A 17395-nucleotide genomic window follows, 5' to 3' on the forward strand; every position below is an offset into this window, starting at 1 on the left:
TGGTCATGTTACTACGATCCACTTTGTCCACTCAATTGTTTGTACCCATAACTTAACTAGGTACTTTCAGCTGTCAAGCTTGGAGTAAAGTTTTAATTTTGTAAGTATAATAAATATACAGCTCCAGACCTTAGAAGTTCTAGATTCTAATATCTCTTCTTCCTCTGCATTTCTTGAATTCTATCCTTTCTCTACGAGAAATTTTTTTTTTTAAAAAAATAAGTACAATATATATGGATCAATTGACTGACCTTGAAATTTTGTACTTCAAACATTGGTAGAAGAAGAAAAACATAATGGTTTGATAAAAGCCATATGGAGTTGACAGGATGCATTGGATAGTTTGTAGGGGATTAACTAGAGATCATGTGGAAATACAATTGGAGAAATGGTAATGAGTAGGTTTTCCCCAAGGCAAACTGATGGCAAATGAAAGTTGACGACATATTTTAGGGAGGGCAAAGGGACTTCTGGCAAAATATTTAGAAATATTGGAGGCCTTTACTAAATTTCAGGAACTTGAGGGATGGTTCTTCTGGTCCACCCTCCTCTATGAAAAACCAGGCTGGATCAGAACCCACAGAAAGAAAAAAAAGAAGCAAAAAGCAAAAAATAACCCTGTTTCGCTGTATCTCAAGCAAAATCTAATGACAGCATTTCAATTTTGTACGTTTGTTATAGACTATTGACTTTACTATAAAATTTATATACGGAAAGTACATTCTTTGAATATCATACATAAGTCGACTTAGCCAAATTGCAGACATTTACATTTTTTTTTGATAAAAAAATTTTATTACTAAAATTGTTGAAAATCGTCCAGCAACAAATGATCGATAATAGTTGGAAAAGAATTTTCAAAGGATTCAATATAGTCAGATGATGACATGAAAGTAACATTACACATACATCGACTTTGGTTTGTTTGGATACTTAATTTTTTATTTACATGATAAATACATTTTGTAATTATTATTTTATTTTTCTAACCACATTTTTGTCTCATTTATACATCACATTTCAGAAAGTACTGCATTATTATTTCAAAATAATTTTCAATCCAAATAGAGCAGATGGAGCCTATTTCAGTATCTATTTAAACACAAATTAATGTTAAGGCATGAATCTTATTAAAGCACGCTGGTAATTAAGACATCCTAATTTGCAATTTAGAAATGCAAAAGGAGCCATAATTTACTGCAATAAAGATTTATCTTTTTGTCTTTGTCTTTATCTACAATAAAATACCAAAAACGAAAATAAAATTTCCTTCTCATATGATCAATGCATGTAAAGTCACGTGTAAACATGGCACGTGTACGCAGTCAAATCTCCACAATTGCATAGCAGCTGCATATATAGTGTCATGTCTAAGCATTTCCTTTGCAGTTTGCCTGCTGATGCTTCACTTCCATTGGACAATGGGCATGTATTATGGGACAATTTATGTTGATTTAAAAAGTAGCTTACATTTGTGTCCTTTCTTCTCAAGGTCAAGGTCTTGAAAATACATTTGCCTTTACCAAGCAATGGCACTTAATTATATTTGCAAAAAATCAACACTAATAATAATACTATTGATTAGTTTGGGCAATTGACATTCCTCTTATAATTCCATTTTGATGGAAATCTTTGAGGTGATAGACTATCCTCTTTTGACACTCCAAATTGACTATGCTTTTTTATCTTTCTTTCTTTTTTTTTTTTTTTGGGTCAACTAGCAACATTGATCACCTTTAGTATTTTTTTTAAACCAATAATAGGTTTCAAGAAAAAGAGAGTATTATCCAAAATTTTTGTAAGACAAAAAGACAGTTATAAAATGCAAAATGAGAAAATTGTAGAGTATAGACACTGTAATGTTGGGAAAAAAAAATTTAGTAAGTGTTCAAGAAACAAAAATAAAAGTGTGAATATCATTATCTCACTTAAAATACAGCTAGATTAAGATTAATCTTTTCGATAGTAAGGAGTCTAAATACAAGTCACATCATTTTAACTTGAATTTAAACACAAAACTTTACATAAATGACATATATCTATATTCGCTAGTGTATACATTGACAGTGCATACATTGACAGTGCATAAAAGATTTATATATTTAATTAACCATACTATGCTAAACAATGAAGTATCATACAACACATTGAATTTAGGTCAGAAAAATAAATACTATGGGTATGAGGCATTAATTGTGCAAAGCTGTGAACAAGTGGAGCTAGCCATCTCTTTCACAGTTCCCTCTCTCTTAGGGCTTAAGCATCTCCATATCTCTTCTCTACTCCCTAAAACATTCCAAGCATTAATTCTCGCCCCCCTCGTCCGCTACTCAGATGCCCAAGATGGTTAAGTAAAATGGATACCTCCCACCCACTCATTCCCTCAATCATAACACTCCCTTCCCCACACACACTGCACACATTCACTCATTCACTTCAATTTCCACATTCCACCTTTCTCCACAAACCCTTTTTCATTTTCTTTCTTTCTTTTCTTTTCTTCTTTTTTATGCCTTATATGTATATATATACAGTACTTTTCGTTTTTCTTTTTTTTTTTTTTTAAATTTAAATTACACATTCACTTCCTCCAAAATCCACATTGCACCTTCATATACACTCACTTCCCCACATTCCACCTTTCTCCAAAAACCCTTTGAAATCTTCTTCTCTCTCTCTTTCTCTCTCTCTCTCTCGCTGTCTCCCTCTTTTTTTTTTTTTAATGTCTTGGATATATACGCTTTTTTTTTGTCTTTTTTTTTGGTTTAACAAATTCACTCACTCCAAAATCCACATTCCACCTTTCTCCAAAAAACCCTTTAATTTTTTTTCCTTTTTTTTTTCATGTCTTAGATATATACACTACTTTTTCTATTGGTTTCTGGGTTTTTTTTTTATTCTTGACACAAACAACAAAAAAGTCTTAATGCCACTTCTTACATCCGTACTCCCACTTCACTCCCTCCCTTTGCCCCATTACCCACCAGATCAGTCCCATCCTCATCTTTGAGTTTTGTACACTTATTTGTTTTGCACTTACATACCCCATATTTATCTCACCCCCTCATTTCTATCTTTCCCTCTCCTCCTTTTCTTCTTTCCCACTGAATTGGCTTTTCCTAACTCCTTCTCCTCCTTCTCCTTCTTCTGTTTGTCTTTGTGCTAAAAATTTCTGATGCACACAATTCCTTCCTGATCTGCATATAGCTACATATATAGCTTGCTACCAAATACAGCCTGCTGCTTCATCTTCTTTAGTGAAAAAGAGGGTTTTCTTTGTCCGGCGATCCGCGAATCTCGGCTAAAATGTCAATGGATATCACATCTGAACGAGTTTGCTATGTGCACTGCAATTTCTGCAACACTATTCTAGCGGTATAATACGTATACTTTTTTTGATTTCTTTCTGTATTTCTTTAGCTTTGCATATGCTAGCTCAATAGTCAAGGCTGGCATGTTACAAGAATTAACCGTGGCCTAATTCACAATCTTAAAGATTAAACTTCTTCTAGTGCTTGTAGTTTGAATCAATCCACATGTAACCGTCTCTGATCATTGCCGGTCCTTGAGCTTTTACGGGTGATGGTAAGTAGAAATCAAGAAACATGTAGCAAGAGAACACATTTACTTCAAAAAAAGTTTTCAAAACTATATTGCACAAATTTAAGAAGCGCAAACAAGCTAAATGGATTCCATTACCAGAAACGCAAATGATGGAGTCAGTTGAATTCATTTTGCCAACTTTTTTTCCCGGTCAAAGTGATATTTTATGGCAACTCATGATTTGGTTTGTCCTCAAAAAGCTTATATATTTCATACTCACAAGGAGGTTTTGTGTATTCAGTTCAGTTTGCAGCTTCAAAACATGAAGCTGTTGCTGGAAAAAAGAAGCAGTTTTCATTCAAGTTTTAACTCTTTCAAGTTCAGAAATTTAATGATCTATTACATAAGTAGCAAGTCCTATGTCTTTAACCAAAAGGAATCTAATTTTCCCTCAAATGTATTTGACATAAGGGCTAGCTGCAGATAAGATTTTAGGGTTCTTCTTTCTTGGCGTCATAAGTTCTACCTACATCAATCGATCTTTCCTTCCTACCTTTCAACAGTATGCCAACTGCATGTCTTTGCCTGTGTATTAAATTTGATGCCACTGTTACCTTGCCATCGATCATTTAGTTCTCCAATTTATTACTCACCTTGTCTTCTAAGCATTTTCATGTTCATACTTCTGCAGTCACCACTCATTGATAATTGTACTAGATCACTAATTTCTTGATTTCTTTCTTATTGTTTTTAAAAAAAGCCAAGAAACAAGGATGATTTTCAGATAAACAAAGAAATAATGGTATCTTACCTTCTTCACTTCCTATGTGAGTGTTGTTTTCTTTGAGGTGGTGGGGGAGATGGATGGATGGCTTCTTCTGTGCCCACTGAAGCATAAATGATCATTTGTTGCAGATCATTACCTAGTTGTGGGCTATTTTCTTTACTGTGGAAGATCTTCATTACTGTTGGCTAGCTTTCTTTAGCCAAGAATATGAGAAGAGAGCTGCCAAAAGAAAATCATGGCTGCAATTTACAACTGCTTTGTTTCCTTCCCTTTTTGAACTGCGATTTCATCATAAGATATCTCTTTTGTTGAAGCCCCTTTAGGAGCATATATATGTGGTCTTATATATGGTGAGCAAGACCACAAAACGATGAATCAAAGGCAGATATTTCAAGAAATTGGAATCAATTGAAGTTATTATTAGCCCACTTAACAAATTGAGACAGTCAAACAGCCAAGAAAAAAAACACTTGATCTGATATCTCTCTTTTTCATTGCAAGTCATGTCATTTTCGTTGCTGGCCTCTCTCTTTCTCTGTCATCAAGTGTCAGAAAAAGTCAGGAGCACCGAAAGAAAAGGGGAAGGGGAGGAATGGACATTGTGAAGCTCTTTAAACATAAGCAGCGTACTTATTACAATGTGACTGTAATGAGAGTCATGAGAGGCCTCTTCTTGAATGTCTTATTATCATCCGTGATCATCATAAATGATCAGTACTGATCAATGATAACAGCTAGCTTCAAGCCAAGAAGTAGCCACTCCTCCTCGTTTTTCACATTCTGAAAGCAACACTAACGAATTTTATCCATCTCCATTCTCCTCCATAAAGCAGCAAATGAAGGAAGAAAGAAATATCAGAGCAGAAGCTAAACCATGCTGCCGAAAGAGAGAGAGAGGGGAAAAAAAAAAAGAAGACTAAAAATATTTATCTTCTTCTTCTTCCTCTACTTTTATCCTTCAAGAAAGATCTAATCAAAATTTCCTTATCTCTCTCCTTTAATTTTTCACTATTTCTTCCCTTCTTTGTACATTCTTGTACATTAATCAGCATGAATTTTGAGAAATGAGACCAAAAGGGCTAAACCCTTTTGGGAAAACATGAATCTTAAGAGAAAAACAGAAGAAATTCGGAGGTTTTTTCACGAAAAAAAAAAGAATAGAAATGGTTACATTGTTTGAGGGGTCTAACTTAGTTTTCTCTACAAACTGCAAATGTGTGTTGGTAGGTTAGTGTTCCATGCAGCAGTATGTTCGCCATTGTTACGGTGAGATGCGGGCATTGTGCAAATTTGCTGTCGGTTAATGTGGGAGCGTTGCTTCAGACTCTTCCCACACAAGATCTCCAGGTATTTTTTTAGCACATTATGTAGTACTAGTATAGAATTCAGGCTCTAGTTTGTCTCCTAGCAAGTTCAACGAGACTGTGGTATTTTTTAACAAACCTAAGAGTATGTTGCATTGCTTGATATACAGTACTATTATATTACTAATAGATGAGAATGCATAAGATTCAGTGTCTATGGTACCTTAAACTTGCAACATATAATGATTCCTTTGACTTGATTCTCATGTTCAAGATTCTTCCCACATGTTGTAATTCCTTTTGCTAATCTGTCTAAACAGAAGTTCACTATTAAGTAATGCTGGTTTTATTACCCCCCAAAAAAACATGACGCTGGTTTTATCACTTCAGTCAAGTTTTCTGCATCTTGCTCAGAGATGTCTTATTTCATTTGGGGTGTGTGGAGGGGTATTTGTTCTTGAAATGTGGGTAATGAGCTTCCTTTTTTTTTTTTCTCTCTCTCTTTTTAACTTTCTTTTCCAAATTGAATATTCCAACTTTTTTCTTATTATATGTTTCCTGCTTTGAATTCTTGTTTTTTTTTTTTTGGCCCAAGTTAAAAATGTTCAAGAAAAAGTTTGGACCAATTTTATGGGGTCATATTTTACTACATTTTAGGTTCAGGCAGCTTGTATTATATGGCATTTGTGTTGAGTAAAAACAAAACTAATGCCAATGTCTTGTTTTGGTTGAAAGAAGTTGCAGAAACAACAGATCAACAATGAAGATGCTACTAAAGAAAGTGGCTCTTCTTCCAAATGCAACAAGTTTACTCCATTCGACTCTGCTGAGCATGATCAGCCAAGAATCACTCCCATTCGTCGTAAGCTTTCTCTCTCCCTTCTCAACCCACAAAACATCTGAGCACTTTACCACTTAAAACCAAAAAATACAAAAGAAACCAAAGAAAAATTTTGCACCAACTGAAATATCTGTTAAAAAAGAGTCCATATTAATATTTATTCTTACTCCTGGCAGTGTACATCAAATTTTCATCTAGTGTCATAGTTTCAAAAATGGATACTAGCTGGGTGAAAGTTGAATGAATAAGTACTATTTTGGCATTAAAGAAATTTACTTGAAAAAAAAAAAAATCCTACAATTACAAATCTCATTGGGAATGCCACTTGTCATTTGTCATCAAGTGAATTTAGATGAATGAATATAGGATAGGGCTGAAAAGGTCACCTGAATTTCTGCTTCACTAATGAACTGCTACGATTGTGACATATCACTTCAATCCAACTCACTAGTGAGATTGGCATCTTTCAGAATTTGCCATAATCACTTTTTATATCAGACTTACCTCTTTATTTCTCTGAGCATTCAGTCAGCAGGCAGTGATTTTAATGCCAGCTTTGCCACATAGGGATGGTACTCTTGTGCCACTAGAATTTTTTGGGGTTCTAACCGGAGAATGTGATGGAATTTATTTTGGATTTAGATGACATATATAATACGGACATGGGCATTACCAAGCAAGAAATACATAAATATTCACACTATCAAATGTATACCTTGTCCTTTGTGCAAGAAAATTCTACTTTGTCCATCTAACCACTTTTTAGGGTTAATGAGACAGTAAACCAGACCCAATAACAAATGTTCCATTTTTTTTCGCCTCAAATGATTTTTTGAATTCATGTAGGGGAAATGGTGAATTTTGAATTTCACAAAACTCACACAAAGTTATTTGCATTGAATAGTAGAACTCAAAATACCCTCGAGTTACCTGCATGATCATCAATATTCACTCTCTCCTATTGTCTGTTATGTGTTGACATACTAGGCATTGACCATATATATAGGACGCTTTTCATCCTTTGTACCCATGGACACTAGTGTGTTTCAAGAGACTTGAACAGCTTTATAATGAGGAAATTGCTTCACTCCACCTTGGTGGAATCACATCTTGAAAATCGTTACAAATTGATCCCTTTAATATTGGAGTGTTGTCCTATCATTTTCACGTTTGTGCTCTTAACCATAACTTTTAATCGACTTTTCCACCAGTTGATCATTAATTAGTACAAAACAAAGAAAATCAGGCACATGTTCTTAGTTATTTTCAGTGTAAGAACAATATTTAGGATGGAAATTTATATGCACTAGTAGACCAATTCATTTATTTGAACATTTCGTTCTAGTCAAATTAGTCTAACTGCGACTGTTTTTCCCATGCATTATGCAGCCCCAGAGAAAAGACAAAGGGTTCCTTCTGCATATAACAGATTTATCAAGTAAGTTTGATGCAAATTTATTAGAAACATCTTGTATTAATTCAAGAATTTCAGCAAGAATTAAAAAGTTCACTAGGTAAGAAAATATATGGTCTTATGATGAGAATCATTGTTATTAATAGTTGTTCATGTGCAAGAAATTTGAAACAAGAGATAAGACAAAGAAAAGAAAAACAGACTTGATTTCCTCCATTTTTTTTAAAACAGGGAAGAGATACAAAGGATAAAGGCCAGCAATCCTGAAATTAGCCACCGGGAAGCTTTTAGCACTGCAGCAAAAAATGTAAGTATTACCAAGATATTATTGACTATATAATGAGAGTCTGGTCAGAAATTAACTGATGTGTGCCACTGCTATGAGTGGGATGCAATTAAGTGTTGTTTTAGCATTAAAATTACGAGGAAAATCATGTCTCGAAAGAGGGTGATCATCTTCTTAGAAAATTACAATGTGCAAGAAATTAGTAAATTTTTAACAAAATGTTGCATTGCATTGGGTCGAATTATATAAGATCTTGCTGCCTCTTACGAAGTTGTTTGGCTACTGCTAGGTACTTTTATTAATATTTTGACTTGGCACAAGAACACTTGTAGTAAGTGTCAAAATAGTAGTAGTTGTAGAATTGTTTGAATGTGATGTGCTTATGATAACTCCAACTGCATGCAATTTATCACACAAGATTTTATTTATTTTCATTTGGAGTTTAATTATTTGATATTGGTCGTAATTCTATAAAATCATTAGGGTCAGCCTAGTGATTAGAGCATAGACGAAACTAGAAAATTTCCCTTGAGGGGGGCAAACTCTAATTCAACTAACACTTAAGTATACAACTTGAAATATTTCTAATGTTTTGCTTCGCCATCCCTTAGTTCTGCCCATGGTTAGGGTAGGGTAGTTAGAGTCTTCTGGGGAAAATTTACATAATTAACATAGATATGAGAGACAAAAAATTTGCAGCTATAAGAAGAGAAGAAATCTACATTTGGCACAAGTAAAAGAGACTTGCACTACCTAAAAACGAAGAAAAAAGAGTGACTACTTGCACCAACAAATAACTTTGTGTCGAACAATATCCATGATATCTACTGCTAGATGGTATAATTATTATGACAAAAGCTTAGCATTTCAGGATAAGAAGCTATTTTATATATAGACCTTTTATATACAACAAACAGATAAGAAATGGTCTATCTTAGGTAGGAAATTGAGCTCCAATGGTCACTTTTACTTGTAGGCCATTCCAATTATATAAACAAGGAGCAAAATTTTGGTTTAGATGTAATAATACATAGATTATAGGTGTCAGAAATAGTCAACTTTTATTAACCGGATTTGGTTATGCTTCTATCATACTTGGTGCAAAGAATTAACTATCTAGATCATTATGTTTTCTTGTCCACACTAAATTACATTTCTTTGGTAGAAGATGGAATATTTTGTCCCTACTATAAACATTTAACAAAACGTAAAATGCTCAAGTTTTCATTAGTAAGTGAAATTTTAGTATACCATTAATGGTTGGTCAATAAGTATCATGCCACGTAAAGAGTTTTTCTTTTATAAATCCTGTGGTATTCCAACAATGGACTATAATAATTTTGGGCGACTTAATACTTTATTACAAAGCAAAAATTTAATCTCATTGATTAAGTTACAAAAACTTTACTAAAAACACACTTATATATACATATGTTTACCCAGAACAATACTGTTAAGGTTAGATATTTATAAAGGTAGCCATATCTATTGTTTGATAACATAATGAAACATGCATTTGTTGTTTCAGAAGCACAAACAACCATTTCCTTTTTCAAGACAATTTTTTTTGGATAAAATTGCAAAAAAAAAAAAAAAAATGAATCAATGATTCCTGTTACTGCCCCCATATTGTACCAATGCATATCACCAGATGAGGGAAAAGTTTTTTAAAAATTACTCTAAATTGTTCTTGTTCAATTACTTATGATATTACTAGATGTTGCAACAGAATTCTAAATGTCTTTTGTCAGAAAATTTTTTTTTTTTTTTGAGTAAGAGAAGCTGTTGGCAAATTTTTTTCAACAGAAGTGCCTAACTACCTTTTCTTCTTTTTGCCCCTTAATTTGCTTTCTTTTCTCTTCAAAAGCTTCATAGTTTTGATAAAACATGGGCAAGAACAACATATCAGCTGTCTAAAACAAAACACTATACTCTTCGAAGTTTGAATACAGACTTTGGTTGCACAGTTTTGATCTACGCATTAAGTTCTCTAGTCTATTTGCACATTATCCAAGTATGTGGTAAGCATTAAATTGAAAGTAGTGATATTCTGTTCAATTGTAGCACTGGCTCTCTGGTGGGGATTTTAAACTAATGTAATAATTGAAAACTTGAATTTTCAACAAACTAAACCTAATTACTAAAACCAAAACCAAGGTCTAGTTCCCCTCACTTGTGCACCACCTTAAATTTTCTTTAAAACATTTAACATTTCTTACATCTATAGAACCATCTTATGTTAAATATACTTTCTCCATCCTATTTTATACGTCGTGGTTTCTATTTTGGTTTGTTCTAAAATATTTGTCCCAGTTTAAAATAGAAATAAATGAAATTCAACTTTTCTCTTAATAAATAGAAATAAATATTTAAGTCATTTCTCTTAATAAATCATGCTGCAAAGTATATATCTTTGTTCTTAGATAGTTGTGCTTTTTTTTTTAAAAAAAAATTCCAAACTCAACTAACAAAATTTTAAAGTTTAAGTGAAGGCAATAATGGAATGACATTCTTTGATAGCTGATGTGCCTTGATCAAATCTTTTTTTCTTTTCTAAAACTGTGTATAAAGTTGACTATGATATATAAAATGGGATGAGGGAGCAATAATAATAAGTGCATGTTTATATTCTCAAGTACACTCTCATCAATCTTGCTTGTATCTCATCTACTAATTGATATCACCTCTTTTATTGCATGAGTAGATGTAAAAACCACATAGGTTTCCCTATTTTCCGTGGTTATTATGTTTATAAACATTGAATTCAAGGTCAAAAGGTACAGAAATTTGAGATGGCCAACTTCAAGACATCTTGAATTACTTGCAACTTTTTTTTTGGCCATTAAACTCTTGTGCTGACTTTCAAAAGAAGTCTAGGTTCTTCTTCCCTGTTCTAAATGAAAAAAACATGATAACAAATCAACCAAAGCAAGCTGTTGGATGACAGATTTCTTTCTCTGCCCATGAAAAAAGGGCATTCATGGTAGGGACTCTGATGAAGAAAAATGATATTTTCCGTATTGCAGTGGGCACATTTTCCTCATATCCACTTTGGACTCAAGGTTGATGGCAACAAACAAGCCAATAAGTTGGACCATCCAGATGCAGGAGATCAAGGGACTCAGAAATCTCGTGGGTTCTACTAAGCTTCATATTATATCATCCTACAATGGAGAAAACAGACGAGGATGCTAAGTGATCAGTGTTGTTGTTGTTGTTTTTTTTTTTTTTTTTTTGTTTTCTTTTTCCCCTCACGTTACTCTATACTGAGTTTTGTGAAAAATTCTTCCAACAAATGGGAAGAACTTCACACATACCTTAGTATCCTTGTACTATCTTTTCAAGTATGATCCTACGTAAGAAGGGAAGTGAATTCCATATGTAGCTAAAAAAGTGACTTATATATGTAGTCTATATACGTTTGAGATCTTATATATGCATATATTCAATGTAATTACTTATATTTTCTGTAATAAATGAAGTTGCCTTCACTGCCAAATTGAACTCCATTACAATGTGGTATGATCCATATTGCCCCTCTTGATTAGTTTAGCAGCATATTAGGGCTCAATGTCTTATCATAATCATGTATTATTTCCGATTGATTTATTGCTGGAAAATTTTCCGATTATGAACATTGACATCATTTGAGTTTGCATGGCTGATTCATGTTATGATGCCATACAACTTATTGTACATTTGGTCAAAAATATCACAGCCAATTAAATTCACAATTAACTGTACTACAAGCGAGTACTAGCTTTAGTCACAAGTAAAAATTTTTGTACAAAGCTTTTTTTTTTTTGGAGCAATTTTGTATATTGTTGTTAGCAATAAAATGTGTCCTAAAATGCATATTGAACCCAAATTTTTTGCTCTTGAGAAATTATATCTTAAATTTTTTATATTGGTTTCCTGAATAGTGAATATGGATGTCTTATCTAAGGTACTACAAAGTGCCCTACCCTTAACTAATTCTTACAAAATTTAGTATAAGTTTACATACATATTGTACTTTTTATATGACACTGTATACACATTTCAAGTGTATAACGAAGTACTATTCATGTCAAGGATTATTGTATATTTTTACGTAATATGATATGTGCGAATCTTATTAATATATTGACAGTATATACACTATCGTATTTGAATGCATACACATATCGAATTTCAAATTTAAATTAAATTTAGTCATCATGCATCCAAATTTGATTATATATATATATACACTTTCATTGTGTACAAAATTAATCTTAATATAAATCAATGCAATCATTAGAACACGACTGCACATTCTCATAGAAGAAACTAGGGTAAATTCCAACCTGGTACATCACCCCTCTTACCCTTTTCTTTACTTAATACTAAACTTTGATATATATATATATATTTTTGGGTAGGTTGCCACGATAACATTACTAACTTGTTTCATTATTGCCAGAAATAGATGAACAAAAAAAAACATCCATAAGAGAGGTCCCTCCAGATTTCTGTCCCAAGACGAGGTAGGTTGTCACTTGTCACCGTACCCTATTTTAAAGGGTTTTGGTTTTGCCTTATTTATCATGCTTCCTAATCAAAACCAAGAAAAAAAAAAACTGGTGGGCCGATCTTGGATGGGGTTATTTGCACCAGTATCACATACTATAGTATATGCATGTGACGTTTGATGCTTTGATAGTTACAGTTCAAGGGTTCATCTGTCGCATTCACTGATCAGACCACATTAATATCAGAATCGAGAAACTCAGATCTAACACCAAAATTTCATGCCACAACATTGAATTCAAAGTCTTACAAACCTTTAAGGCAAAAAAAAAAAAAAAGAACTGTTTTTTGAGCAGAAAAAGTTGAGAAAATGTAAGAGTACTAAGACCCATTTGTCCTTTGAAGTTGCAGAAAACGATGATTTCTGTGCATATGAGTTGGTGTGGATCGTGGCACAGATACACGAACATTCTCTAAATTATTTACTGCATGCTGCGAAATGTACATGGCCTTGTTTGGATCTGGATATCGAAACAGTAAAAAATATATCCATCAGACACCGGAGATGGCAACCTCTAGGAGAAAACAGATGATGCATAGAGTTTAGGATTTGGCTAAGGTATGTCTAGTGGTTCTAGTTGTTAAATTTTTTTTTTTTTTTGTCTAACATGAAATTAAATCAGATAAATGTCTAAATTAATATAAAGGCGCAAACGAGCGTGTAAATTAGGTGTAAATTAAGTATACTGAAAAGTGTCCATATCTCCCCGCCTTAAATTGGGGAGGGGAGGGGGGCCAAGGAAAAGAAGAAGAAGAAGAAGAAGAAGAAAGTGTTCACTAAATAATTATGAAAGTTTATGAGTTAAAATTAGACATTAAAGTGGCCATTTTATATCGTCTCCGAACTTCACTCGGAAAATTTTATGCCATAACCATATTTCTTTTTTTATTTGTTAGGCGCTTAAGAAGTTGCTTGAATATTGTATTTGGAACTCTTGGAACTTGGTTTAAGAATCCATAATCTTGGTTTATAAGAGATATTGGGTATCATAAATTCACATGTTTGGACTACGCAATTATAATGAATATAATTAAGTAACACACAGCGTAAAAAATACCTTTTGATTTTTCTTAATCAAACCAATTAAAATCAAAAAGAAAAAGAAGAAAACATTAATTACCTGGTACAACATTGTCACTAGGGAAATAGAACATGCTGTTTGATACTTCCTTCGAATAACATAAATAGGACGATTATATATTTGTTTTAGTAATAAAAGTTATGTTTCATATTATTGTCAGATCTCAAATTTTTGTGTTACAGTAACTTTTGAAGAAGTGGTAAAAATTTTCCCTTCTCAAGTTCGTATTGCATCTGGACTTGAAATGCATAATCTTGCCATTATCAAAAGAATTGCTCTTGAAAGTTGAGTTGTAATAATATCATTTGTCATTTCTGATATCCATCACGTAATAACCACTTATACATAAAAGAGCATGTATCAGATATTGAAAAATTGGTTCATAAGAGAATCAATCTAGAAAATTAAAATAGTACAACCTAAGTACGTAGACATGGATGTGTAGAAAATCAGAAATCTTTGGATTTAATTTCCCTTTTCTCCCTCTGATCACCATACCCTTGCTTAGAAAAAAAAATAAAAATATAGACGTGACTTTACTTTTAAACACGGAAAGCGTGTTATCAGAGTGGTCTTTGTACAACTACGAGAGTAATGGTAGAAAACAATTAATGGCGAAGTCAAATTAACACGATGTGACGTATATATGAATCATCAATTTTCAACTAACATTTTACAAAAATTTAAATGAACAACCCAAATTAAGATGATTTGATCTAAACTGCAAACCTGATCCTGGAATTGCCATTGGCAACTGCAAAATCCCTCAACCATGGGCTAGGATTACTTTCTCATTGAATATTTAAAGAATTGCCTGTCCTTTTGTTTGTTGGGATGGGGCTGAGGTTGTAGAATCTGTAATGTCAAATCATGTTGTTGGGGTTTTGTGATATAGTAGTGAAGTATGAGTTAGTGTAAAAGGTGCTGCTGCTAATACTTGCCTCACTTTACCTTTAAAATGTCTGGCTTAGTTGTCATATCACATGCAAGGCAAATCTGGCTGCACAAAGTTAGATGCCACCCACACAGCAAAGCACCTCAGATGAAAGGGAAATTGTAGGCCAGGGCTGCCAACTTCAACCTGTAGATATCCTTTAGATTTCCAAGCTACTTTTTCTTTTCTCAACTGGGAATTTGGAATAGATTTTTCATGGCTTAGAAAGGATCATGATATGGTATATCTTTTTGTTTTCTCTTTTTCTCATCTTACTACCACCCACCCCCCCCCCCTTTTGTTAAATTTTTGGTTTCGTGTTTCTTATCTTTTTACACTGATGAAACTTGTGTGTATAAGGAAAAATCGAGTAAATGTTTATGCCTTTTTTAGGGTAAAAAGACAGAGCATTTTGCACTTCAAAATTCAAACTATTTCGTTTAGATAATAAAACAATTACATAGTAATTAGAGGCAATGCAAAACTCAAATCAAAGCTTCATGTCAGTAATTCTTTCTTTCTTGTTCATCTTTGCCCACAAAGCCAATCAAACATGGTTGTGCACCTCCATCACCATGGTTTTTCTTGTTTTCTTGAGGAGGAGGTTGGGGTGGAGAAGAATGTAGTACATCATAGGTTGAAGTGGTCCTGCTACTGTACTGATTACAGAACTTGGGAGGGTCAGCTGCACATGTTATGCACACTGGGTAAAGATCAATGTGGTCCACTCCAGGCAAGAAGACTTCATTGCGATGGTGACACTGATCTTCTTATGATTCACTATAATTGCCTCAATTGAACAAACTCATGGTTTGTAGGGGATATCGCAGAGAAAGCATGAACAAGCAAATATGAAAATATGAACTTGCGTGGTGTGTGTTAGGGCGGTTTGAGGTTGTGGTGGCTCATTAAGAAATAGTTCACCTAATAGAATTTTTAACAAAAACACAAGTGTTTGAGTATGTTGTTTGGATGCGTACTTCACTTTTTGTATTGAAATTTTAAATGTATTTATCTCAGTATTGAGTTCATAATATAGAATAAAATAATTAAATTTTGTGTTTTATTTTCATTCTAAAAACACAAAATTTGAACTTTTACTAAAAGTATTTTTTTAACACCAAAAACTCTGTTACTAAATTTATAGGACAATATTCACCAAACATTTCAAAAGCACTTTTATCATCTGAAAGTATTGTTGTAACAAAAATATAGCACTCCCAAAGGCCTCTTGTAGAATTATCTATGTTTTAGTACTTTAAATACATTTAGTCGGTTTGATCAAAACGCGACTCAAACTTGGTTAACATTAAATTTGAGCTGAGCTCGAACTGATTTAGCGAATTGCTCAGAGTTGAGCTGAGCATCTCTATACTTGGCTCGTTAGCTCATCGCACCAGCTCAAGTTTATATATTTTTATTTTTTTCATTATTTGTTATGAAATTATATTTATGTCCTCAATACTTTTATTATCTATTAGAATGAAATATTTATTTTATCTATTTTTAAAAATATGATAATTATTTTTTATTTTATTTTTGAAATCAATTAGACTCGAACTCGAATCAATTAGGCAAAAAATTGACTCAAGTCGGCTCATTTGCAGTCTTGTTACATACTATTAAGGTTTACAAAATGATAAACCTATTTGTAGAAGATTATTTGAGAAGTTTTTAATAGTATTTAATATAACACTTTTGTAATGGGATATATGTAAGATAAAATGTGATTAGAAAACGTCTTTAGATAATAGTAGGAAAAAAAAATTTAAAATAACCACATCCAAACAAGCCTAATTTTTTGCATGCTTCTAGAAGGGACTAACTCCACTTTGCACCTCTAAACTTGTACCACATCGTTACTTTACATTTTAAACTTCAATTTTGGAAATTTTTTCACCTTAAACTCTTAATTTTGCATACTTTGCATCCTAAACTCTCATATTTGTCCCATTTAAGTCCAATCAATAATTACATTCGCAAAATTAACAAGACAAAGAATGGTGAAAAATAATGATATGTAGTGTTTTATTTTAACTGGGATTCCTTAGTTTTTTTTTTACTTTCTCACTTTCAATACATTATTATTAGTTTATATGGTCTCACTCACTAATATTATTAATGCCAATGTATTGTTTTATTTTCACTACGATACCTTGATATTTTTTGACCACTTTCGGCACATTTTTATTGTTTTGTTAGATCTTCTATGCTATTAATTTTGCTAAAATCGTCATTGATTAGATTTAAATAAGACAAATTTGAGAGTTTAGAATGCAAAACGTCCAAAATTGAGAGTTTAGGGCGTAAAGTGTTCAAAATTGAAGTTTAGAATACAAAGTGAAAAAAAAAAAATGATACAAGTTCAAGGGTGCAAAATGAAATTAATCCTTCCAGCATTGTGCTACAACGTGCAAATAAACAAATTAACCTACACCCTCTAAGCCTATCATTCACGCATGCATCCAGATTTAACCGTGCACACCGTGATTCTAGTCTAAAATATTTGGTAACAATTGGTTTCTATTATATGCTTCATTTTTTCATTTTATGAAATTGAATCCATATTCTACTCGTGTATGTTCAACATGGGTGGTCAGGCCCCAATCTCTTACAGATTAGGATGAATTTCTCTGTTTCTATCACATTCCAG

General features: G+C 32.8%; 1 protein-coding gene across 3 annotated transcripts; it reads left to right on the forward strand.

Moving 5' to 3' along the window:
- The first annotated feature begins 2973 nt into the window (after positions 1-2973).
- Positions 2974-11674, forward strand: LOC113765036 (putative axial regulator YABBY 2). Of its 3 annotated transcripts, none has more exons than XM_027309103.1 (6): positions 2974-3375; positions 5558-5677; positions 6379-6496; positions 7865-7913; positions 8121-8196; positions 11202-11674. In XM_027309103.1, the coding sequence occupies exons 1-6, from the start codon at positions 3307-3309 to the stop codon at positions 11319-11321; spliced, it is 552 nt and encodes a 183-aa protein (XP_027164904.1). In that variant the 5' UTR covers positions 2974-3306; the 3' UTR covers positions 11322-11674. The 3 variants fall into 3 exon arrangements, with proteins under 3 accessions (XP_027164904.1, XP_027164896.1, XP_027164891.1); XM_027309095.1 differs by having other exon boundaries at positions 2975-3375; positions 6373-6496; XM_027309090.1 differs by having other exon boundaries at positions 2979-3375; positions 6370-6496.
- The last annotated feature ends 5721 nt before the right edge of the window (positions 11675-17395 follow it).

Source organism: Coffea eugenioides, chromosome 1 (assembly GCF_003713205.1).
Source record: "Coffea eugenioides isolate CCC68of chromosome 1, Ceug_1.0, whole genome shotgun sequence".
NCBI lineage: Eukaryota > Viridiplantae > Streptophyta > Magnoliopsida > Gentianales > Rubiaceae > Coffea > Coffea eugenioides.

What these genes read in the sequence shown, in the direction of transcription:
- LOC113765036 (XM_027309090.1), top strand. Translation starts at nt 3,307, where the DNA reads ATGTCAATGGATATCACATCTGAACGAGTTTGCTATGTGCACTGCAAT. An exon ending in TCTGCAACACTATTCTAGCG is followed by an intron (nt 3,376 to 5,557) that starts GTATAATACGTA and finishes GTGTGTTGGTAG; the next exon opens with GTTAGTGTTCCATGCAGCAG. An exon ending in AAGAATCACTCCCATTCGTC is followed by an intron (nt 6,497 to 7,864) that starts GTAAGCTTTCTC and finishes TGCATTATGCAG; the next exon opens with CCCCAGAGAAAAGACAAAGG.